This window comes from Pseudorasbora parva, chromosome 9, assembly GCF_024679245.1.
Source record: "Pseudorasbora parva isolate DD20220531a chromosome 9, ASM2467924v1, whole genome shotgun sequence".
Taxonomy (NCBI): Eukaryota; Metazoa; Chordata; class Actinopteri; order Cypriniformes; family Gobionidae; genus Pseudorasbora; species Pseudorasbora parva.
The window spans coordinates 34,830,834-34,856,576 of NC_090180.1; the positions used below are offsets into that span (position 1 = coordinate 34,830,834).

Below are 25,743 nucleotides of genomic sequence, written 5' to 3' on the forward strand. Positions count from 1 at the left end.
TACAAATAGACAGCCAAAAATTAAGTCAGTTTCCCAGATTAAAGAGCGAATGAGGAAAAGCATAACTTTTTGTTCTACATTACCTCGTCATTAAAGGAATTACCCTTACGAAACAAAATTATATTGCAGTATATTGGAAAATATCATGTAATACATTAGGCAATATATTCACATATATGGGATTTAATATTTATATTCTCCAATATATTGCAGTATATGAAAGCGGCAATCATTTATATATTTTGCAATATATTACAGGAATATATAATATATTGTATAATACCATCAATATATTATTCCATGTATTTACAATATATTATAATATATTTCAAGTAATATATTGGTAAATATATTTTCATTTCGTAAGGGAACCCCCATAAAAGGCCATTTTAAAGGACCAAAACAATAATATAATGATAATTTATTTTGCATACAGATTAAAAACATTAGTTCCATTCAAATATGCAGTCAGGAAGCAGTAACAGTTACATACTTACATACTTACAACTGTACGCCTTCCTTCTGTTTTACCACACCACTGAAGTACAGCAGTCTTTATTATTATTGGCATATTTTAGCAATATACCATAAGAAATGATACAGAAAATGTTGATATGACATTATCTACACTGATTATCATTGGACTACAACTGAGAGAATGTTGTCATCCAGGTCGACTGTCCATGTGAGACTCCATCTGAAAGGATCTGATATCCTCTCCGATGAATTCAGTCACTGTAAGGATGAGAAATGATGGTAGAAATCATGAGACTCTAGTTCTACTTAGCAAATTTCATATTTATTATCAATTTTCACTCTGTAAATTATAATGTTGTGATGCCGAAATACACTTGAAGCATTTGAAATCACTGATTGTAGTTTTTTGTGTTTTATTTTAAATTTGTAATAAGAGCCTTTTATTGGTTATCGGTCATAACATGCAATATAACTATTGGCTTATTGGTATCGCTATCATTACATTTGGTATTATTAAATATTATAATAAAATAATATTTTACATTCAATAATATTTAATACAAAATATTACATTATTGTAATTAACAATTTTATTTAATCATTATATATAATATTAAATAATATTTTATGAGTAGCCTACTATTCAAAAGTTTGGGGTCATTTCAATTTTTTTTGTTTCTTATGCTAAACAAGGCTGCATGTATGTAATCAAAAATATTTTAAAACTGTAATATTGTGAAATATTGTATATATATATATATATATATATATATATATATATATATATATATATATATATATATATATATAATTTCTGTAATTTATTCCAGTAATGGCAAATATACATTTTTAAAGATATTGTTCAAGTTCAAAAGAACAGAATTTATTTGAATTTATGCATTCTTGCCGAGTAAAAAACATCTTTAAAGAAATACGAGAAAAAAAATCTTCTGTGATACTATCTGCAACACTTTATTGGAGGTCAAAGCAGCACATGATGTTTAAGAACTTTTTTTTTTTTAGACAAAGATAGTATAGAATTAGAATATGAGCAATTTACACAATCAATCATACCCACCTTCCTCTAATGTGATATGCTGCATTGGTGAAGGGCCTGTAAAGTCCGGGTGTCCCTCCAATTTCAGACTAGAGGCGGTGTCTCTTTCAGAAGAGCGCATCTGGTGCTCCCAGCTCTCATATTGGCCGTACGGAGGGGGGCACAGGTCCTGATAGTGGCCAGTATTTGACGGAGGCGAGGAACACATCTCTTGGGGGCAAGGACAATGTGGATATGGGGAGTGAGAGAGTGGAGGAAGTGGCGAGGTGGAGATCGGACTGCTGGCAGGGAATGGGCTCAGAGAACAAGAGTGTGAGGGAGAAGGGGAAGAGGATAGATAGGGAGAGTCGAGCCACGGAGAGGGAGACGGGGAGGAGGAAAGAGGTTGTGAGGCTCTTGGGTACATAGGGGGAAGAAGCTCTGTGAAACCCAGCTCCAGGCTCTCAAAGCTAGGATGCCTTTCGGTCAGTGCGCCGCGACCGCCACCGTCCTCGATAACCTCTGGTTTACGGCAGTAGTCCTCCTGGTAGCCGTGCAAGGAGTAAGAGTACTCATTGGGATACGGAGGCAGGTGGAAAGACATGCTTCTGTCATCTACGGATAGATCTGACCTCATGTCGACAGCACTGCCGCTCCCCATAGGGCAAAGCGTCACCCCTTCCAGGGGCAAGATGGAGGGACGGGATAGGAGTGGATCTTCCTCTTTAAACATGACTGGAAAATGAGGAAAACACACAAAGCAAGATAGACAGATTATGACATTGAATGACTTTCCTGTGTACTGTTTATCTGGCATTGGTCAGCCAAACAATTCTCGAATTCACAATACTGGTTGAGCTGGGTTTGCCTTAGAAAACAGACTTTGCTTATACATACAACATCAAAGATGTAACATTCAGAAATATTCAATATTAAATAGTCATTTACTCCTGTGATGTCAAAGATGAGTTTTCAGCAGCCATAACTCTAGTCTTCAGAGTCACATGATCCTTCAGAAATCATTCTAATGTGCTGATGTGGTGCTCAGGAAACACTTTTTTTGTGCTAAATAATATTTTTGTGATAGAATTTTATCAGGATTCTTTAATGAATAGAAAGTTCAGAAGAACAGCATTTATTTTAAACTGAAACCTTCTTTTACATTAGAAATGTTTTACTGTCACTTTTGATAAATTGATTGTGTCCTTACTGAAATAAAATTATTATTAAAAATATATCTTCTTCTTTCTTCTTTAAAAAAGATAAGAGAAAGAAATATTAAAATGGCTCTTCTGTGATGCTGCCTCCAACACTTCATCTGAGGTCAAAGCAGCACATTATGCTTGTGTTGAACACACTTTTAAATTATGAAAAAGAACAGGAAATTTATTACACATGGCATGCAAAAGACATATTTTGCATTTCCTATCATACTGCATACTGATTAATACCATCCGCAGAGGGATTCTACCATGTAAAAGCACAGCTAACTGCTGCCTGTGTAACACTCACTGGGCAGATATTTAAAGCAGTGTGTGCTGCTCCTCTTCCTCTTCCCATTGGACACGTACAGGCAGACAGATACTGGGTGGCTCAGTGAAAGATCATTATAGGCTGGCACTCGTACACACAGCAAATTCTGGACCATAAGTAAATATAGACAGAATTAGTCCTTTTCCTTTCAAGTTCTACACAGAGTCTAACTCTTGTCATAGTTAAGGTGTATGGTCGATTTACCTCAGTGCTTTTGTCCCTGTCCACATGTGCCTCCTCCTCCCACTGGACTTTGCCATCTAGAAATAAACAATAATAATAATAAATACAACAATACTGATTTGTATTCTTCCTAAGATGTGCTCATATAAGCTATAATGTACACTATCATTCAAATGTTTGGGGTCAGTAAGATAACCGATTTTGACAGAAGTCTCCTATTCTAATCAATGCTCGGTTTTTAAATAACTCTTTTCTATTTGAATACATTTTAAAATGTAAAGTCATTTATTCTTGTGATGGAAAATATTTACCCCAGTAAATACTGCTGCAAACAAATGTGTAACCTGCGTGTACAAAGTACAAACGTCACGCAGCATACGCATAAAATAGATGTCCCCTCGCATACTCATAAAAAATATACTTTGGTCTTTAGAGTACATTTACGTTTTTCGTGTACAGATGACAATGTTGTCAAAACGATTCCCATTCACATCAGATCCAAAAAAACAACTACAAATGCTGTATTATGCATGCCAGGCCAGTAGTTGGCGATGTAACATTGATTGAACATTGTTATCGTGTAAATGAATGAACGACCGATACGCATAAAACAGTTCAGCTTTCAAATTTTTTCTTTTCTGCATGAAAATGTGCATTAATGTAGCCCCACTAGAATACCTGATCCTCTCTCCATAAAGAAAACTCTGGAGGTGGGTAGAAAGTTGGTCCCACCTAGAAGTAGTTCATCCCCTCCCTCTGCTGCACAGGAAGTAAGACTGACAGACTCCACTACAGGTAGCTCCTGTGCAGAGCGCTGTGCTGCAGGCGGAAACAAGCATACATTTATCAAGCATTAAGTTCATCTTAAAGGGATCATGAACTACGAAATCGAATTGTCCTTGAGTTTTTGGCATATAAGAGGTCATCATACTATGAAGAATATCCTATTTCAAAACTGAAAACTTCCTTGTTAGTCCAATTTAAGCTTTTATTGACACCAGGTCCAGCAAACGAAAAGCCTAAAGTAACATAGGCCTGGTGTTAAACCGGATCGAGCTACCAAGCAATAAACATGCCGTTGAGGATTACAATATATTGTGCAGTGTCTGGGCTCAACATTAATACAACATGTAAGTAACTGTGTTCATTCTAATGTCTGATCTGAAATGTAATGATTCATGTACAGTCAGATGTTCTTTGTCTATGTGTCAGTAAATCAAACCAGTGACTAAACGTCAACTTGCATGGTTTCTCTTTATGGGATGAAAATAATCTGTTATTAACGGTGATTAAATTCGGTGATCAAAGAAAGCGCCAATCGTTGCTGCAGCTGTCAATCAAACAGCGAGCGTTTTTTTAGTGACCCCTGTTTTATTCAACGAATCTCTTATCTATAGCATGTTTGCACTGCTAGATGAAAGCATTTGTTAGTGTACAGAAACTGAGTTGCAATGATGAGATCACTGCTTTCATGAGCTTAACATGTCTGTGATCAGCTACAATGATCATCACTGCAACCTTCAATGCCACAATCTGAATATAATGCTATAGATCTAAATGTAATGCAACTCACGATTAGTTAACCATGAGAGCTGTAATAGTAAAAACGCGCTAAAAGAGAGAGTGATACTATTTCAAATGAAAAGACGTTAGCCAATCACAGCAGTGGGCGTTTACACTGAACTCTCACAGCAGAAACAGAGCGTTCAGAGCAGAGGGCTAAAATCAGGGTATGAAAATGCCTTTTATTTATAATGACAATTTTTGATGCAAAAAGCATTCTAACATAAGTGCACCCCAAGAAACATCACAAAACAATAAAACAACACAGTTCATGACCCCTTTAAATTTGAGTGAACATCTAATGAAGATTGTTCTACAAATCAATGTGAGCGTCTAAATAATGCTGGTATTTTAGAAAAATATATGGCTTAATTTGTAAAATAAAATAAAAATTGATTAAAAACAAGATTCATTCTTTTCATACATTCAAATGAGCTGATATGAAACAGCATTATGTATTCTCACCAAACTGCAATGCACTTTTAAAAAGTGTATAGGATGAAATTAAAACACGAAAGAGATAACTTACAGTTACAGAGTTATGTAACAAGCATAATTGTGTTTCGTTTCACTCACAGCATTCAATGGGTAAAGAGGCCACCTGCAGGGCTAAGACTCGTCCTGGTGGGACGATGGGCGGAGACAGAGGGAGGTGTGTGCGGAACACCAACCGCACTCGAGTGTTCTTTCTTCCTACATCCGTCTCTCCTTTACGGAGTTCAATGTCAGAGTTCCTCAGCTTTAGAATACCTGCACAGTCAATGCTGAGAGGGAAACACAAGAATTCACGCATGAGCACCTAATGAGGTGTCTATTACATTTAATCTGAGGTTTAATGTCTCTTTCTCACAGGGCAGTCATGTTGTTCTCAGGGTTGAGTGGGATGTCCAGGAGTTTGGTGCCAGCCTGGATGCTCTCCTGACTAGCTGTGCCTACCATCTTCCCAGTTACTCTGTTTGAGAAATAAGTATATCACACGTCAAGCCATGGAGCTAGCAACACATTTTTTGTTCAGTACTGCAGAATATGATAGAGTTTTACCTATGTATTTGATAAAAAGGATGAGGACGTATTGATCTGTCATCGGCAGTTCCTACAAACACCTGTAAGGAGAGCGGCTGTCTCTCAGTGTAACCCACAAGCTGGATGCCAGAGAGAAAAAAGCAAAAAATTTAAATCACTTTAATAATTGAAGATATATACAATAACACTGTTTGTTAATAATACTGATATACAAATTTTTTTTTCTTGAATGGTAAAATGGCCACACTTACAAAGCAACCCAACAAGCAATAGCCGTCATTTCACCGTAACGGTTAACTATAGACCGTGTAAACCACTTCTAGCCAAAACAACCTTGAATTTGGTTACTTGTCGTTTTTTTTGCTGAAATAACTTGCGAAATGATATTCCATCATGTAAGCAAAGTCAACAGTGATTACATGGTGTTTGGTTTAATTTCTTTGACATTTTCTATGCGTTGATGGCAAGTATAATTTTGGGCTATGGCTAGACGTCTATAAAACTTGCACTGACAGCCCAAATTTTTCAGGGCTTGCTGTGAAATCACACTTATGAAGTAACAGCACCGACTGTGCAGGATTGTATATTAATTATAGCTGAGCAGTACCTTCACCACTGGATGTCCTCCAGGTGATGCCTTTACTGCTCCTCGACTTCCTTCAGTTTCATAATGAGCGCGATGGTGTGGTCTGGGCTGAACCTCTATACGGAGTTCATACTGGTCAAACTGTGAAGGAAGTGGCCAGTCAAGTGGCGGCAGTGCATTAGATCTGTGGAAGTAATAAGGAAGCAGAGATGATGTGAGTTAAGAAGTCTTAGACATTATTCTGATTCCTATCAGAATGTAAACCTAAAGTATTATTTCATGATTAACATTTCATGATTAACATGACTAACTACAGCAACTGTAGTATGTTGCATTTTTATCACGTAACCTCAGTACATTGTAGCATAACCTCACCATGCTGCATGTTTAATACAGAAAATTGTATACATTTATAATCTTTGCAATTTTTGGGGGTAAAAATGTTGCTTTAGATTAAATTCTGATTAAATAATTAGACTGTTACAAATGTTGATCACGACTCATTGATTATGACATCATGAAGATATTGCTTAGATATTTTATCCAGCACACTGGAAATTAAATGTCAAATTGTGTGCATTGCATTGAGGGATAAAATATTCTACGGTATTCTGATGTAGTTTAAGTAAAAGTTCTGTATTCACTGAATACCCGAATGACTTACTACATTTGGCAAAATGCACAGTGTACAAAAGAGCTAACTGCAAGGAATACTAAAATGAACACAACTTTAAAGACCCCCTGTGCTGAAAATCAGGTTTTTAATGTTATGTGTCTATGTGGTGTTTTTAATACGCTTTCAGATAAACCATGTGCAAATTTATAAGTCAACACCATTGCTGAGTATTTTCTCCTAAAAACTGCAGTGAAAAAAAAGTATGCGTTTTTATTTTTATTTTTAAAAAACACGCTTTGAAATCGCCGGTATTTCTAATGTCACAAACTACCTTATAACCAATCAGGTCAACGTGAGGACGGGCTTTAGCATATCATTACTATGCTGCAGGGGAGTCTCAAGAGAAGCCAGGTTATCCCAGTGTATTTTTCTGTTGGTATGAAAAATCGTGTACATTCAGGTGAATTATGTATATGATGTATATTATGATGTTACTTTTGATGACTTATATACCTCTCTCCACTGACATTCTAAGTAGTTCAAAGTGTTTCTAAGGAAGGCAGCTGTCTGACTCTGAGATGGTGAACAGAAAAATTGTATACGAGCCTGCATAATAAAAATATTTCTTCTTCTTCTTCTAAATCAGTTTCTGGTTCAAACATATATGGCTGAATTAAACCAGTATTTCCACTTGCCATTGTGCAATGTTTACTACAGTTTAGTTGAGTGAGTGGATCTCTGCAAGACAAGTGATGCTCACTGCAGACTCAAATGACATCCAATGATCTCTGAGTTGGTACGAGTGGGTGGAGGCGGGGCTATTTTGCATATTCATGGGACATGAATATGCAAGCTCCACTAAATGGAAACAAGGGTTTCGAGTTACATTCAAGCTATTTTAAGGCATGAATAAAACAAAATCACAGGAAAAAAACATTTACATATGTATTTTTGATAAAAGATTAAGTTTTAAGGGCTAAAATTATTGACTACAGCGGGATTTTTAATAATCCTAAAATCCCACCCTCCATTCAGGGCGCTCTCCAAAGCCATGCCTCCTTAAAAAAAACATAAAAGCACACAACAGAGTTTGCAAAACATAACCATCAAGCCATCTCTCAAAATTGCTTCATGTCTCAAAGCACATAACATTACAATAACAATGGACATAAAAAACTTAAAGAGCTCTTAATTGTACCACCTGACTGCTTTCATATTCATTTGGGCCATCATGGGTTGCTATCTCATAATTACAGTTACGACATGGATTAAATGCAGCATAAGCTCGTTGTTTTGGTTCGGAAGGAACTGTAAAATGCAGCTCATGTTTGTTTGCAGCGTTTCGGTTTTGTTTGATCATTTTTTGGTCCCTATTTTTTACTCTAACTTTAAACTTGTGACATCAATGTAAAACACGGCAGTTGAAATGTTTGCATACTGTTTCACATACTATTTTAAATAGTAGGCAGAATTCTGTTCTAAACGATGAAAATGAAGCATAATTCAATAAGATGTGTGCTAACCTAAAAAGAGGACTGTGAGCGCTGGCCCTGGTTCTGCCCCAGCCCAGAGCAGGAGGCACAGACAGGTAGTCCATCCCTATTGTGGGGGCCTCCCTTCTCAACTGAGCGACCTCTGGGAGGGGGCAGGCAGAGTTCTGAATGGGGGTCAGCTCTGGTTCGATATCTCTTGATGATACCTGGTTTGGCAAACACCCAGAAACACACCAAGATAGTCATGTGACAGAAATAATTCTTTAAACAACACACTCATTTCTTTGTTTGATTACCAAGAATGGACCATCAGTGTGTTTAACGATTTCAAGAGGATCACCTGTTCCAGAGAGGTCTTCCTGGTCTTCTGTGGGATGTTGAGCTCACAGCTGGTTGGAGCCTGAGACTGAGCCGAGGTTTCTCCCGCGTCGGGGAGGGAAGAGAGATCCTCAGAGTAGCTGCTTCTGCGGGAGGTGCTGGGGGAAGCCATTGGGGAATTCCTGCGCTTTTTGCCCCCGGGAGATGTAGGGCGCGAGGAGGGCGATAGGCAGAAGTGGGAAGCAGCTTCATTGAGCTCATCCTCCTCCACCAGGAGAGAATCACAGCTGGAAGCTGGACTCAACCATCCACGGGATGAGGAACTGGAAGCAGGGCTGGGGCTGGGGCTGAGGGAACCTGCCCCTGTCATGACATCACGGTAGGAATCCAGCAGGGGCAGGTATAAACGCTCCCTGTCCCAGCCACCCCCACTGTCCCAGTAACTTCCCGCCGCCGGGCCTGAGTCATCTTCAGGAGAGATAGTGGTGATCTGGATACTAGGGCACTCAAGCACTCTAGACTCTGATACCTACAATAATTGTGAAATGATTTAACTACCACAGCAGCGCTGCAACACAACTAATGAGTGTATCCAGCATGACCATATAAGACCTTTATGCATTTTATGCATTATGACTTTAAGTCATAAGTTATTTTTAGTAAATCAAACACACACAGCACCGAACTATCTAGTTTTAAATCAGTTTAGTTACTAACTGGTTCTTCATATGCAGTGTTATTTTAGTATTATTTATATACTATGATAGTATTTATTATTATGTGGAACTAGCTTTTATTTTAAATGTTTTAGTTTTTTTTTGTTTACATTTTAATTATCATTTTCAGTTTTTTTTGTATTTATATCTAGCTTTAATTAATTTCTAAAAATGCGGATCTAAAAAGTTGAAACATCTTTGCAATTTGAACAAATAAGTTTATTATATATTGTTAACCCCTAACAGTTTTAGTTAACAATATATATATATATATATATATATATATATATATATATATATATATATATATATATATATATATATATATATATATATATATATATATATTGATTTAACAATGGAATTGCATGTTTTCTAAATTCCTTTTTTCCATAAATAAAAAGAATAATTCATGGAACCATTAAAGGGATAGTTCAGAGATGATCATGTTGCTTGTATAATGCATGTCAATGGGGTCTAATTAGAATAAAACCCCATTTACATGCATTATAAGAGCAACGGTTGGAGTTAAAAATCTTAATTTGTGTTCTACTGAAGAAACAAACACACCTACATCTTAGATGCCCTGAGGGTAAGCAGATAAACATCAAAATCTCATTTTTGGGTGAAATATCCCTTTAAGGAATCAGAAATGTTATGAGGAATCAGAAGCGGAACCAGAATCATGATTTTTTTTTTTTTACGATTCCATGCCCTATTTTCAACTTGTGTACTTCTATGACGCAACTTATTTCTGAGTTTTAAAAGAGAAAGGTCTTGATTTTATCCAACAGAACAAGATTACAAAGACAAACATGTTTTGTTTTTTGGATAATAATTTGCAGATGAATGAAATACAATACGGCCAGAAATGTGTATTTAATAAATAGGGTTGATTCTTGGTTTTGTGTTGAATTGAAATGCTAAAGGACAATTGTATTTGATTTAATTGAATTTAAACTCTAACATTTATGCACAGACCTTATGTGCCAAAATAATATTGGAGGTCAGGTCATGGCAACCCATTCTATTCACAATAAACATTATTGGGCAACAAAAATGAACTCCTGAAATTAAAACCAGATATCTGGATTTATTTTGCCATAATTAATCACAATGTGTAATGTGATCCTTGTATAAACAAGTTCTAGAAATCTACAATTCAAGCAAATGTGCTTCACCTGTATTGATCTTGCTGGCAAACTCTCGTAAGTGCCACTGAACTCCCTGACTAATGCCCGTCTGGGGGGTGGCGAATGCATCCCAGCCCTGCGGCCGGCTGACGTTGGAGGCAAGGGGATACCCATGGGCTGGCCAGCCTGTGTGGAAGTCAAGTGGGTGTCTGGAGACGAAATAGAAAAAAAGAGTATTTGTACATAGCAAATCACATGCTTTTTGAGCTGCAAGTATGTGCATATGGGATAAACAATTGCTGAAACATGAGACACAAGACCACTCAATAGAAAACCATAACAAACACAGGGAAGCCTTTGTGGAAACGTCATTCATTATTTCCAAGTACACACAGACTTGTTTACCTCAGAACACATCCACAAGGTTTTCCAAATGGTCTGATTTCTGAAATCTCGACACGTCTCTGAAATCTATGGCAATCTGCCATACCATATCATTAGCAAAGCAATGAGTGTTTACACAAAAATGGCAGTTTCTTTAGCTTATTTTATTTTTGTCATAAGGAGGCTTTTTTGTTTGCACCCCTGTGATACACAATAATAATTTAGCTTAATAATGAACGCTTATAACACATTTGTTAAATATTATAAAAGCTACTTTAAAATCAACTTATCGCACTAGAAAAAGCCCTTGATTGCAGTCACTGCTCTATTGATGTGGTAAACTATGATTAACATGGTAAATGTTTGTAGGGCCAATTCTAAAGTTCAACATTCAGAATCTACACAAGTTGTAATCCTTAATATTGTTAATAAGATGTAGGGCACAAGTAAACAAATAAGTAAATATGGCAACGCTTAAGAACATAGTAAACATCAGAAGAAAGCACTTGCGGTAAAAGGCAGCAAAGTGATGTGGTGTGTGTGGACGGAAACCTGAGGTGCATGTTTCTACAACTTCATGCCAGCATAAAGGCGGAGGATGGGTGTACAGAATGTATGCCAGGAGGGGGAAACAGGGCACAGAAAAGGAGGGAATATTGGAGGGAGGTATCTAAATGCATGCTCAGTAAACAGAGATTGAGGGTTCGGGTCCAGATGGCAGCTGTTAACTCTGCTCACACGCACAGCTGATTAAAAACACATTGCGCTGTGCTCCACACTTACCCATAAACACACGCACACTTCAGCAAATAAAACTTAGTTACATGGGCAGTGAGACAAACTACATGAACATGTAAGCATTCTTTAGAGATATTCCATGTTTTGCGCCTTTTTAAAAGTAAAGACATTCAAAAGGTCTCCTAAAATTTGAACAAAACTGTTTTGCCAATGACAAATAAGGATAAAAATGTCAACTGGTGTAACCACCATCATCAAAACTACTTAAATATTTTCCTTCCACCTTTAATACACCAGTGTCCACAACTTATTGTTAAAAAACTTCAAATATGTCAATGGTAATATAATGCTTTTTTTTTTTACTTAACGACCTGAACTCATACATAAATGTCTTGTTTATGGTTTTCTTGTCACGTGACAACAAAATGGCTTTAAGGATTTTGCTGATTTGCCAGATTAACTTTTTTTTCCCTTCTTCAAAATATGAATAATATTTTAATCATCATAATTATTATTAAATAATAATAATAATAATAATAATAATAATAATAATATTAATAATAATAAAAAGCTAAACTATAGCCTATGTGCCAACTTTTTTTATGGATGGAGTGTTTTATGATGTTTTTGTTCAGGCAGTGCACCTCCAAGACCTTTTGGACAACAATAAATATTGCTTTTAATTCAGAAATTGAAAACCGGTTCATAATGTGCTATAAATTGGCGTCACATCATTGACTCCTTTAGACTTTTTAAATACGTTACTTAAAAAATATGTATTTAGGCTAACACACACACACAGACACACACGTATATATATATATATATATATATATATATATATATATATATATATATATATATATATATATATATATATTGCATATTATGTAGGATTCTAATAATGATCGAAACCCAAATAATTTATCCAAAGCACCTTAAGGAGACAACAGTTATTCCTATATATTATGGTTTATAGTTTATGAACATAAACTAGGTTACCAGCTCAGATATAACTACTCATATGCGCCACACTTTTCATCCTTTCAACCGACACTCATACCGGTTGGATCATGATGCGTCTGGCCGCTCTCGGTCTCTTCTGGGCCGCAGCGGCTGTGGCGCGGCGGATCCTCCTCGAACACGAGCTTGAACTCGAACTCTCCCTCCTCCCATCCCGAGCCCGGCGCGGCCCCCATCTCTGACTCCGAGAAAAGTACAACCGAGACCGGCGACAGATAAATCACTGACCCTCTCTCACTTCTCAATATCGGCTCCGTCTAAAACTCGTGGGAGCCATATAGCTTTTCCAGAATGTCACTATACGCGATCCACTTTCTCCTTCGTGCGCCTTCCTTGCACTAGGCTACATTAAAGAATGAAAAGTTATCCCAAGCTGAAGTAGCCTATCACATTTGCATGGATCATTTTCTTATTTCCGCATCGCTTTTGCTGTTTATCAGTTGCTCATCTCTTTATCTAACTTTTTCTTCCCCGTAGAGTCGCCTGCGATTTCCGTGACAGTCGGTTATTATAACTTCATCTCACGAACTTCCATCGTCCAGAACCGTCGTCCATATCACAGCGTCAAGTCCCACATACGTTCACGGTCAACAGCAAATATCCGTAGAATTTACATTCATACCACCATCACACCTCCACAACCATAGAACAAAAAAAGTTATATGAAGTTCTTTTTCGTTCTTTACCCTTAATTGCCTTTGGGCGGGTTCCCCAGCACCGTTACTCGCTCCCTATTGGCTCTTTGACCTTTCAATCAACAGACCTTAACTTTACATGCCCGCTTTTTGCTGCAAAGTGTGTTGATTGGCCAGTGAGTAGCTACAACTACATATTTTAGGGTGAAGTATAACTTTATGATACCCACATCAAGAATCTATTCCAACACACATTTTTTAAAAGCAGAAACACATTCTATTCTGTCCAATGGAGAATTCCCTGGACAGGCACCAGCAAAGGTCTTTTCTGGCAAACAGTTTCTGAGAAAAGCATATTTCATATTCCTTTTCCACATGCTTAACACAACTTATTGGCTATTTTAGTTTTAGACAAGACAGTGATGCTGAAGGTTTGTCCGTCCATGACGCCATAACGGCAGTCATTCTCTCTCTATTCCCATCATACTTTCCCCCTTCTATGTCCCTCCCCTTCCTTTTCCCCCAACTCTTTATCCCAGTTCTCCCTCCTTTCCCTCACCCTGTAAGATCTGTTTCTCATTATCCTCTGTAGTCTGCACTCTGTCTGAGACGGGAGATGAAAAACTTAAATAAACATGTTCTCCCTCTCCCTCTTTCTCCTGCTCTCTGACAATTCTCACAATAATTATCTTTTGTCTTTATTTTAAAGTTTGTCTCATGTTTGATGGCATCTGTTGCTTGATACGTTGATTTACAGAGGCATCTGGCTGGGATTCATCAGTGCTGGAATTACATTCCCATTTAATTTAGTGATGTGAACAGCCATAATTCTGGATGAAAATAGAGCATATAAAGAATATGAGCCTTTTTTAAATGGAATCTTATGGTCTTAAGCACACTGGGCTTGATTGTGAAGCGGTTCATTTCATTTAGTTATATAAATATCAGAGTTATTCATGAGCTTCTCATCAGCAGCAATCTGTGCTGGCTTCAACTATATATATCATAGACCAAAAGCGTATTTATGGGAGAATGTTGCCATCATGTGGACAGCAAAGATAGCTAGTGTGTTTAGTTCCCACACAGCCTCCAATTACGTCACGATGACATATATGCAAATGAGTAACTATAAACTTCGTGAAAAGCCAGGATTAAGCTGCTCACTTTGGTGCTCCATTGAACCCGGTCATGAGAGTTTGGAGAAGCTTAAGTTACTCATGGGAAACAGGTCACTGAATAATGACTCAGAGGTCAGAAATAAGGAAGTGTATTTTCTCGCTAAGTTTTCCCCTCTCTCTCTCTCTCTCTCTCTCTCTCTCTCTCTCTCTCTCTCTCTCTCTCTCTCTCTCTCTCTCTCTCTCTCTCTCTCTCTCACAGAAATGTCTCATATATATTAGTAGTTTACATTAAAGTGCCATATTGTCATTAGCCTAGTCACTGAAAAATGTGTGGGTGTGTGCGTGTGTGTCACTGATATCCCCTTTTGGCTATGTGTCGCAATACCATAACATATTCACATCAATAGCAAACGATCCAAAAATTTCAAAAATCCAAAACAAAATCAAAATCTAACAAAAATCGAAATCAAATCCTACTCTACATTTTCACATTTCATGTCACAATAGGGAAGAAAAGTCTGTCGTAACATCTGTTTCATGCATGACTTTAAAAGTGTGAAGAAGGTTCTTCATGGAACCATATCCAAAAACCTTCATTTTTAAAGTCCTCATTAAATCAAAATGGACCCTGTTTCCTTTGTTAGCACATATCACAGGTCTTAGGGTGAACAATTAATCTGTGCAATTAATACACAGAAAAAATTGTTTGCAAAATCTGAAAAGTTACTTCTGGTCTGGAAACAGATTTCCTTCTCAGCTGATGTCAGTTTGACGGGTTAGGTTGAAAATGCTTAAAGGAACACTCCACCGTTTTTAGAAATAGGGCTTATTCAACTTCTTTCCAACATTTAGATATGTGGGCAAATGCATTTTTGTCTCAGTGCACGAATTGTTTTAGTTTGGCAGGGTTGCCGCTAGCTTAGCTTAGCAATTATTAAACATTATTAAAAAATACACAATTAAAAGCTAGCCATTTTAATTTGTCTAGGATTTTTTTATTAATTTTTTTATTATATCAGATAAGATTTTAAGCTGTCATTTGGTCATTACCTATGGGGCATGTTGTCACATTTTACTTCCATTCTTTCAGGGTAAATCAAAAAAAAAAAAAAAGTATACACTGTATCAATGAAACATAACCACATAAATGTAGGCCTACCAAACATGTGTGCAAATAATGTGGGAAAACCACAAGTGGATTTACACAAACTAAGAAAGTCAAAAAGCATTAGGCTGTGCCCCGTTCTCCCCTGTGTCTTTAAAAGACTTTGAAAGATGAGTTGAATGAACCACTTTTATACATTCCAAAAAAGATGGTTCTTTAAAGTTTTTTTGTTTTTGTTACACATAACGGTTTTATTTAGAACCGTATCATCTCGAAGAACCCTTTATATGCTGACTTTATATCACTTTTTCCTTTTAACACTGTAAAGGACTCATGTTGTCCAGTTTTGCTAATTCCGGCCTTCATAAACATACTTGTTTTACATAAACAAATGGAGGGGACACTGTGTAACTCAATTGTGTATTTTAGATACTGTCACATCCCACAATATCATCTGCAGAGAGAAACTGCAACTCAAAATACACATAATAATAGACACATTTGTGTATTCAGTTAGCAAATGTTGTTAGAGCACTTTCATTTTGTCAATGTAAATTAAAAATGAATTAAAAATAAAAGTACCCAATTGACATTCTGTTTTTTTTATGTAAAAGGCCACAAGTTATTATAAGAACATGCAGGCAGATATGGGGCCAAACTATTTTAATAATATATATATAAAAATATACTTATATTACAAAAATAAAGATACTAATATACTGTAAATAATGAAAACAAACTATTCATTCAAATGTTATATTATTATATAGCACTTTCATAATAGCATGGTTCTTTATGGAACTTTATAAAAGGGTTCTATTTAGTGGGTTCTGCTATTGTTACAAACCGAAGAACTCTAATTCAGTAGAACCATTCTCCTTTTCCCTTTTTGCTAATTTAAGAGCTTAATTTTCCTTATCAACATTTCTCCTTTTGTATTTCACAGAAGAAAGGAAGACAGTGAGGAATGTGGAGTTCATGATGCCAATATTCATATTTGGTGAATAGTGGGTTGTGGGTTTTAAATCGTAGATATGTTTCAGAGAGAAAAAAATAACCAGGCCTATCAGAAAAGACAAAGGCAAGGTAAGAGCAGGTAAGAGCAGGTAGAAGGAACATGCTGAGGCATGGAACTGTTGGATACACCTCAATGATTCCTGCCTGCATTCTTCTTGAATGCAGGAGCCTGCAGGTTAGAAAAGACCTTTGTATGTTCATTTAAAAAAAAAAAAATACATGGAGAAATTGGTGTGTTGCAATGGGGAGGAGGAGGAGGAGGATGGTGGGGCGGAGGAAATTTGAACAGTGTCAGAAGCAGTTTAATATAACAGTCACAATGCACTAGGGCATTAAGCAGTAGGGCATTGATACATATTAGTGTGCTTGATTATTTAATAGCCTACAATTTGAGAGTGAGATCACTGAAAAACAGAAATTTAAAGAACTTTAATTGAACTTTAATTTAGAATAAGCTATGTGAAAGTTGTTCTGAGAGACGGGAAAGAAATACAGAGACCAACTCGGAGACCACACAACCTAACCAGGTCCATCTGGTCACTTTAGGGAAAAAACATTCAAACCATTTGGAACTAATCAAGTGTATTGGTGAGTTACAAGAAACCCTCTTTGATTTAAAAAAAAAACTGAAATACATAGTCTTATTTCTCATAATCTGCTTTTCCATCTTCATCTTTGTCCTTTCAGGACACTTTCTTTTGATGCAACTCTGTCCAGTTTCTCAATTTCACACATCTTTGCCGTTCTGAGGTCGGCAGCTAATCAGAAACAACTGATGACACTGCAGACTGGACAATCGTATATTCTTACACTGGATGAATATGTTCAGTTCAATATGCAAATTATGCTATTTATGCCCTGCTTTACCTGTGTTACTTTAACTTGACTTTAAATTAGGTATTCTTTTCTTGTTTTCTTGATAATTGCTGTAAAAAATTAAATAAGTACTTTTTTTTTAAATAGCAGAAGTTAATTTTTGGGATGAGGGTGAGGATGTGAGTGATCCTTACAGCATCTGAGTGGATTTCCTACTGGTTGAGTAAAGATAACACAGCAAGTTGTATCACGTTGTTCCCATGTTTTTTTTCAGGGATGACAGATTACTGGCTGAATTTCAATAATTACATGGTTGCTGAGAGCCCATCCTTGATCCAGGCTCATACTTTATTTGCCCATTGAAGGAAACCTTATTAAAGAAAAAATCTTCAATAAGTCATAGTAGTGACTATATCATGTGAAGGAAATAGTTCAAATATCATGTTTTAATAAAAGTTTAGAGTGTAAAGTTTTAAAAAAAGTAAATGAATTAAGTAAATACATAATTAGCTGGTCTTACCTGTTATCAGGATAGTCTGTTGACTGTTTTATAGGGATTTTGGACACTTTTTAAACATTTTAAGCATGGTTCGACACTTTTTTCAACATTTTAGGTTATATGGTTGTGTACTTCAAATAACATTGCTTTCTGATTCCACCAGTTCTTCTGACTTCTTCCTCATGGAATCAGCAACTGGGAACATCTCGGAGAACAGAACAGCCAAATCGGGTCCGAGCATTGTGGATAACTATTTTTCTGTTACCTTTGGGGCCCTCATCCTCAGCATTGTCTTCCTCCTGGGTGTTCCTGGAAACCTCTTCATTATCTGGAGCATCCTGGCACGTGCCCGCAAACGCTCCGTCACTACCCTGCTCATCTTCAACTTGGCTTGTGCAGACGGTTGCCTAATGTGTCTGACAATTTTCTTTGTAATTTATCTAGCCAAGCAGAATTGGATATTTGGAAGTGTCATGTGCAAGCTGCTTTTCTACTTGTGCAATACAAACATGTACGCTTCTATTATGATCATTATGCTGATGAGTCTACACAGACTAGTGGCGGTGGTGTGGCCCACATACTTGACTGCCTGTACTCGTAGACGGACGGTATTAATTGTGCTCGGGGGCCTGTGGATTGTCGTCTTTATTTTGGCACTTCCTGCTTTGATATATCGAGAAGAAAGAACAGAGAATGGACACACAGTATGTGCAACACAGCGTTCAAAGCATGTGAGTTCCCCCCCTTTCGCTCCGTTGATACTTGATTATAATTGGTCAATGCATTGGTCATCGCAATGTTGTATATTAAAAAGCTTAGTATTGTATTTTATATCTCTCATTTCATAAACCAGTGAGTGACAACCAAGGGCCACTAGGGGGTCTCATTTAAGGGGTCTCCAGGATTAATTGAAATTATTTAAATGAAGCTAAATAAAACTTTATTACAACAATAAAATAACACACCAAAGGTGTAAACAGAGTATTTTCTTTTTATAAAAATATATTATTTCATTGTGAAAAATTATGAACTATTGTTTTACATATAAACAAATCTGGGTGATCCATGTTTTATTTTTCAATAATGATCTGCTGATTGTGATTTATCCTTACAAAAGTCATAATTCATACTTAATGTCATTATGAACAGGTGGTATTTCAGTACACACTTGAGACAGTGGTGGGCTTTCTGGTACCATATGTGATCATAGTCAGCAGTTATGTGTGTATCCTTCGCCGCCTGAGACAGACCAGGTTCAAGAGAAGGATACGATGCGAGAGCCTTATTCAAGCCATCATTGTGACGTTCTGCATTTTTTGGCTTCCTTATCACATTATTAATATAGTGCAAGTAAGTATTTCAATCTCTGTGTTAGTATTCCTTGGAATTATATTGTAACCAGTGTATGAATTAATTATTTGTCTTCTGGTCAGGTGGTGGCAGAACTTTTACCAGACGAGACAACCAAAGAAAGGTATGGATGTACTAAAGAAGATTTTAAAGCACAGATATTTCTCCAAAAGTCAACAACCATCTGTCTTTCCCCAGGTTGAATGACATCGGGCAGAAGAGCCGTGCTGTTACATCTGCTCTGGCTTTTATCAGTAGTTGTGCCAATCCTGTCCTCTACGCCTTTGTCGGACGCTCCTACATCAAAGCTGATGGCCTGGCATTCATGGCCAGACTATTTGAGGGCACAGTGCTGGACTATGGAGCCCGAAGAAGCCAGACCCGAGAGGTTATCAGACTTTAGACCCCAAGGAGCGCGGAAGCATAAAGACTCTTGGACAATAAATAGTGCAGGGAATAAACACCAGAATTTTCTTTAAAGATGTATTTATGACTAAACTCCATTGTTATAATGCCACTATTATTAAAATGACCAGATTTGTAAATGGTTCAGTACGTGTGAATGTTGCATTGCCGTTATACATGCATAGGAATAATTCTGGCAAATCTGGAGTGGTTTTGCACATGTAAAAAAACAAAAACAAAAACAACAAAAAACAACACCTTACGCAGTGTATAGTCATACATCTGTGGCCTGTTGCACAAAGCTGGTTTCAGTTGTTACCCAGGTAAATTCGAGATTAGTTTGAGCAAACTCTGTTTTTTCGGGCTCAAGATGGATTGGTTTTTAGCGGTGTTCATCACCATGGTAACTTATACTGCAAGGCTAACTTGCTCTGGAGCAGGTTTTATTCTGGGTTAGAGATCACAAAACAAACTGGACCAAGCAGCTACAATTAAAGTAGTTCATAATAAAAAAACTTTAGAAATAAAATTGGGGTGCTAATTCTTTAAATTCTCTAAAATCTTTTGGTGCTAATTATTTATTATAAGCCTATCTATCTTATATGGATTACAATCACTTCGAATTAATATAATATGTTCATATAAATACTATATTGATTGACAAGTAGCCAAATAGTATATATAATACATGCATTCATAATTCTTTTAAACAACGTATATTCATTTGAGCTCTTTGTGAACCTATACTTATTAGGCATGTTTGATTCACGTCATGCCTTGATATAGAGAGATATTCTTTAAGCTGCCTTCTCAAACTGTCGCTACAGCAGCAGTGTTTATTCCTGCTTTGTAAATACATTTATTTCATGCTAATTTTCAAAACGATCTATCAATCTTCAGAAGAGAAGTGAATCAAACAGACGCTGTGATTGGCTGCTTGCCGCACGTGTCACACTTTCAGGTGCACGCGCTTCAGAGTTGATCGCTAACGGACGTATCAGCGCGGCGCCATCTTGGATGGGTCGCCCCCCCGCATTTATTTCTACTGAGATGTATTATCAACTGCATCATAACTCCCCGTGTTTTTACCGGATTTTCACACGGCTTGGTTTGTTACAAACTGCAGAGACTTAGTTATGATACAGGACGCTGTCACACATTGAAAAATTCTGCTTTCATGTAGAAAGACTTTGTATTACGAGCTTTAACTAAGACATGGTAGACTATGACATTGATAAATGTATAAATGAATAAATTTTATATTTTAATAAAGAAACAAGTTTGATTGTTTATTTCTCTCTCACACACACAATGGCATATTGATAAATGTATACATTTATGAATTTTATTTATTTCTCTCACACACACAAATCTTCTGTACACATATACATACAAGCTCCCATATATACTGTACCAGCTCAGAATTATTTTTTTTAAAGGCCTAAAGTAGGCATACTCCAGGTCATTCCAGCATCTTACATTACCCTGTCAGGCTTGCAACTGGGACTCGGGAGCTAAAATCCTTTAAAAATAACTTTCACAGCTTCTGTGTATGCTTGCACTCTGTAGCTCCAGGATAGTTAATTTTGCGATGTGGTGCAGCATTACTTTGTAAAATACAGACACCACAAATGACAAGCATGAAATGATAATGTATAAATTGTAAAATAACCTAAATTGTTCAATCTTACTTGTGAAATGTAATCCCATGCGATCTGGTATCAATATTGCGTTATTGCAACCGTAAACTGCACAAAATACGGGCATATTGCTTGCTCTCCGTTAACTCCGATTGAATGCTAGCGTTGAATGGAGACCCAACCAATATGGAGGTTAAGTGAAAAATCAAGCATGTTAACACCGAAATGAGGGAAACGCTGGGTATTCAGTCTCAGAATGGGAGGAATGTTAAACAAGAAAACAGGGCAAGGTGTACCGTTTCTGAAATGAATAAAAGGGAACATACTCTGGGTCAGATACCAGAGTAACTGACTATGATTCTAACCAGGAACCAGTTTCTTCTGGTCTCCTCCGCTTTTTAAAGCACCAAGAGTATTTAAATACTTAAATCATTCACGCTGCAAAAAAGCTTTTCATACAGAGTATCGTATTGGTATAGAAATCACAAATCAGGTTAAATGAGGTTCACTTTATATCTTGTAGCAAGCTCTGGAAGAAACCCAATAATTACAATTTCCTTAAATAATTTGAATGTGGTTGGATGCATTGATATGCAGTCCCATCATCATATCTTCCGAAAATGAAACCGATTACTACATGGAATACCAGACAGAAGGGTTGGAAAGATACACCAAAGGAGTTTACAATTTACTCATCTTTATTTGCCAAACAAAGGAAACAGTTCTTTATACAGTTTGACGTTAATACTCTTCCTCCAATCTCAGTGGTGGTGCAGGTCCTCCCATTATTTTGTGAACCTCTGCCTTCTTGCTGTTGGCCTGCGTAGAAGTCAAATGTTAATTTCATACCCTAATTCAAAAATGTAACAGGTGGGATTAGAGAACATTAGCATTGGACAGAGGAAAAGGCCGCTGCATATTGAAAGACACTTGATTTAATATGTCAAATGTTTGTAAAGCCAAGAATCCTACACCCTCTTAAGCTTAAAGCTTTAACTGATGGAATTGTGTTTTTCTACTTCAGTTTTTTGCCCTTGGGATACCATTAAAATGAAAATAGTTCAATAAATTACTGTTCTGACAGTTCTCACCCATGATATGACAATGAATAAACTTACACTTGACCTGGAAGTATGGAGACGTCATTTGCCAGGTGCTGTTGCCATGGTCAGTCAGTCTACTCAGTTGATTGAACCACCTTATTGAAACGGGCACCTGTACAATTAGCAAAAATGTTAAACATTCAGACTAAACTTAAGATTGTATACACCAATGAGCACTTTTCAGAGTTTCAATAAAATCACTAAATTAACACATGTATCAGTTTGGTGCAAAACAGAAGCATGAGAAAATGCTCACCTCCCTGCTTTCGAAAGTTGAGGCTCCTGCAAAATATTAGCGATAAGATTAGAACATTCAGACTAAATTGAGGTTTGTTAACACCAATGAGCACTTTTTTCAGAGCATGTTAATAAGATCACTTGGTTTCATAAACACGGACGCATGCAGTTCATCAAATTGGTGCAAGACATTAACATGACAAACATGAGATTAGACTCACCATTTTCATAAAGGCAGGTCCCTATAGAATAAAATAAATTCAAACATTAGAATTTGTTCTGAGGGAAACCAATAACATCTCATAGCTTTATTCCACAGCTTTGACCAGTCAGTGCAGTAGGTTTGAAATCATTAGATTCATGTGAAACACGGACTGCAAAATCATCACGTCAAGGTTGAGCAGCTGCGGATTCTGTAGTTCTGTAGATGCACTTCCTTTTCGTCTAAAATTACTATACATCTTAAACCAGATATAAAAAGCAAAAACATTTAGCGTTAAGGTATAAATACAACTAAAAAGCAATTCAAAACCAATATTTTCAAAGACTACACTTCCGACACAACTGAGAACTGCAAGCAGAAAGGATGTTAGTATGGCATGAGGCCAGATTTCTCCCAACCACATTTCTACAGAAAAAAGAAAACTGGTTGTGGCACCCCCAGAAATTAGTGTGAGAAACTCTAAAAGCATAAGAGTTGTAATCAGTATAAATCACTAATCCATTTGTGTAACTGCATGGGAGCATAACAGAAATAGCTAATTTGGTTTGCTGGTTGTGCACAACACAACCTCTTTGGACAGAAACATAGCTCTGCGGTTATAATAAAACTTATGTAAAAAAATAACCTGGAACCTTCTTTGATCAGGTTAGGACATGGCTGGGGTCACTTAGCAGTCACTGGACAAATGGGATTGATTCTGGAGGCGCTTCTTCATAAGTGGTGTAATGGCGTGTACGCGTGTAGGATGGCTAATGTTAAAATTTGGCTTAACATTAAGACTAAACCGAGGTTGTTTTACACCAATGAGCACGAGCATTTCAATAAATAAATAAATAAACTAACACTGATTTTCATAAACACAGATGAATAAAGTTCATCAATTTGATGCAATACGTAACAGAATGAGAAACATAACATTTTGACTCACCTTCCACCTTTCAAAAGTTGAGTCCCCTGCAGAATATTAGCGATGACATTAGAACATTCAGACTAAACTGAGGTTTGGTTACACCAATGAGCACTTTTCAGAGCATGTAAATAAAGTCACTGAATTTCATAAACACGGACTCATGCAGTTCATCAATTTGGTCCAAGACATTAACAAGAAGAGCAACATAAGATTTTGACTCACCATTTCCATAAAGGCGGGACTCTGTAGAAACCATACAAATCGCACATTAGTATGCATTTTGAAAGAAACCATATCATCGTAGCTTTTTTTCCCACAGCTTTAACCAGTCAGTGCAATAGGTTTGAAATCATTAGATTCGTTTGAAACACTGATTGCAAAATCATGTCTAGGTTGAGCAGCTTCGGACTCTGTTCAGGCTAAAACGGTACAATAATAAAGCAAAGTAGAACAAGGCATCTGGATGTAGTTAAAGCAGATGCACCTGCCAATTCAGCTACAAAGAAGCTTATTGAAAACATCCATTAGCTTTCAGCATTGCTACAACAAGACATGCGCTTTTGTACATGCTTGTGGGATGGCCATTATTAGGCTTCAAACAAATGTGGAAGTCATACTATAAATATAACCCTCTTTCATTCTGATAAATCATTCCCCCAACCCTTTGTTGTATCAATGTCAATTTGCTTCTAAAATTAATAAAGCCCTTACCTGTTCCACTCATGCAGAGGGCTCAGGGTTTGTGGGTCATGAGCTGACATCTTTGCTGAAGAGCAAAGGCCATGGAAGAAAAAACCCCCCAATCATATCCAGGTAGCCTAGTCAAGAAAAAAAGATAACATGAATATGCAACTTACATTGAAGACCATATGGGTCTCAGTTCTTGATGCATTTACTCTAGCAGAATGAAAGAAAAGCCTACCTTATTGGAGATCTGCTGCATTTTCAAAAGTTGAGGCTCCTGCAGAATATAGCAATGAGGTTAGAACATTCAGACTAAACTGAGGTTTGTTTACACCAATGAGCACTTTGTCAGAGCATGTCAATAAAATCACTTAAATTTCATAAACACGGACTCATGCAGTTCATCAGTTAAGTGCAAGACAAGAATTAACTAGAACACGAGATTTTGACTCACCATTTCCATAAAGGCGGGTCCCTGTAGAATAAAACAAATACAATCACACATTAGAGTGCATTCTGAGGGAAACCATAACATCTCAGATTTATTCCGCAGCTTTAACCAGTCAGTGCAGTAGGGTTGAAATCATTAGATTCATGTGAAACACGGACTGCAAAAATCATCACTTCAAGGTTAGCAGCTGCGGACTCGATTCAGGCTAAAACGTTACATCAATCATAGTGGAGTATAACAAGGCATCTGGATGTAGTTGAAGCAGATGCACCTGCCAATTCAGCTAAACATTATCCTTGAAAGCGCTTTCAGTATATTGCTTTTAAAATAAAGTAAATGTTAAACTTACAGAATACGCTCCAATGGGTTCACTCCACCGTGATGATTATAAAAACGCATCCTTTTGACGTGTGGTTATGTATATTTTCTAAAGCAGTCAGATTATGTAGACCGCGTAGATAACTTTTCGTATAGGTAAAAATAAATAAAATTTTATATTATTTATAAAATAAATAATACATCTTTTAAAAAACGATATAAAGAGCAAGAAAACGACGTGCTAATTAAGGTATTAATACAACTAAAACGGAACTCAATTACAGTTATTTAGAGCACTATACACACGAGTGCAACACCACCGAGAACTGGCAGCAGAAAGGATGTTAGTATGGCATGAGGCCGAATTTATCTCCTAACCAACCACGTGTTTCTACAGGAAAAAAGCATTT

At 36.8% G+C, this 25,743-nt stretch overlaps 2 protein-coding genes and 1 long non-coding RNA gene across 4 annotated transcripts; 1 reads left to right on the forward strand and 2 right to left on the reverse strand.

Moving 5' to 3' along the window:
• Positions 1 to 406: 406 nt before the first annotated feature.
• nfatc4 (nuclear factor of activated T cells 4) lies at positions 407 to 13,490 on the reverse strand. The gene is made up of 13 exons (XM_067452378.1): positions 12,863 to 13,490; positions 10,726 to 10,886; positions 8,851 to 9,357; positions 8,541 to 8,716; positions 6,423 to 6,585; positions 5,834 to 5,934; positions 5,643 to 5,744; positions 5,369 to 5,556; positions 3,908 to 4,048; positions 3,251 to 3,306; positions 3,026 to 3,152; positions 1,556 to 2,248; positions 407 to 735 (listed from the first exon to the last, which is right to left on the reverse strand). Exons 1-13 carry the CDS (start codon positions 12,996 to 12,998, stop codon positions 665 to 667), a joined length of 2,622 nt encoding a protein of 873 aa, XP_067308479.1. The 5' UTR covers positions 12,999 to 13,490; the 3' UTR covers positions 407 to 664.
• Positions 13,491 to 17,030: 3,540 nt separating this feature from the next.
• Positions 17,031 to 20,991, forward strand: ltb4r2b (leukotriene B4 receptor 2b). The gene is made up of 5 exons (XM_067453249.1): positions 17,031 to 17,285; positions 18,176 to 18,743; positions 19,162 to 19,362; positions 19,446 to 19,486; positions 19,561 to 20,991. Exons 2-5 carry the CDS (start codon positions 18,195 to 18,197, stop codon positions 19,763 to 19,765), a joined length of 996 nt encoding a protein of 331 aa, XP_067309350.1. The 5' UTR covers positions 17,031 to 17,285; positions 18,176 to 18,194; the 3' UTR covers positions 19,766 to 20,991.
• A 1,096-nt stretch (positions 20,992 to 22,087) lies between these two features.
• LOC137088972 (uncharacterized) lies at positions 22,088 to 25,719 on the reverse strand. Of its 2 annotated transcripts, none has more exons than XR_010907619.1 (10): positions 25,365 to 25,719; positions 25,019 to 25,039; positions 24,803 to 24,841; positions 24,592 to 24,646; positions 24,103 to 24,123; positions 23,899 to 23,924; positions 22,969 to 22,989; positions 22,767 to 22,792; positions 22,526 to 22,622; positions 22,088 to 22,226 (listed from the first exon to the last, which is right to left on the reverse strand). It is a non-coding gene; the product is annotated as an uncharacterized lncRNA (long non-coding RNA). The 2 variants fall into 2 exon arrangements; XR_010907618.1 differs by having other exon boundaries at positions 24,592 to 24,698; positions 25,365 to 25,718.
• Positions 25,720 to 25,743: the final 24 nt, after the last annotated feature.

Bases quoted from the DNA above. Each gene is read 5' to 3' on its own strand.
- nfatc4 (XM_067452378.1), bottom strand. From the start codon at position 12,998: ATGGGGGCCGCGCCGGGCTCGGGATGGGAGGAGGGAGAGTTCGAGTTC. The intron at 10,887-12,862 runs GTATGAGTGTCG...TTTCGTCTCCAG, and splicing joins GACGCATCATGATCCAACCG to ACACCCACTTGACTTCCACA. The intron at 2,249-3,025 runs GTGAGTGTTACA...CTCATTTTCCAG, and splicing joins CTGCTTTAAATATCTGCCCA to TCATGTTTAAAGAGGAAGAT.
- ltb4r2b (XM_067453249.1), top strand. From the start codon at position 18,195: ATGGAATCAGCAACTGGGAACATCTCGGAGAACAGAACAGCCAAATCG. The intron at 19,363-19,445 runs GTAAGTATTTCA...TCTTCTGGTCAG, and splicing joins ACATTATTAATATAGTGCAA to GTGGTGGCAGAACTTTTACC. The intron at 19,487-19,560 runs GTATGGATGTAC...GTCTTTCCCCAG, and splicing joins GACGAGACAACCAAAGAAAG to GTTGAATGACATCGGGCAGA.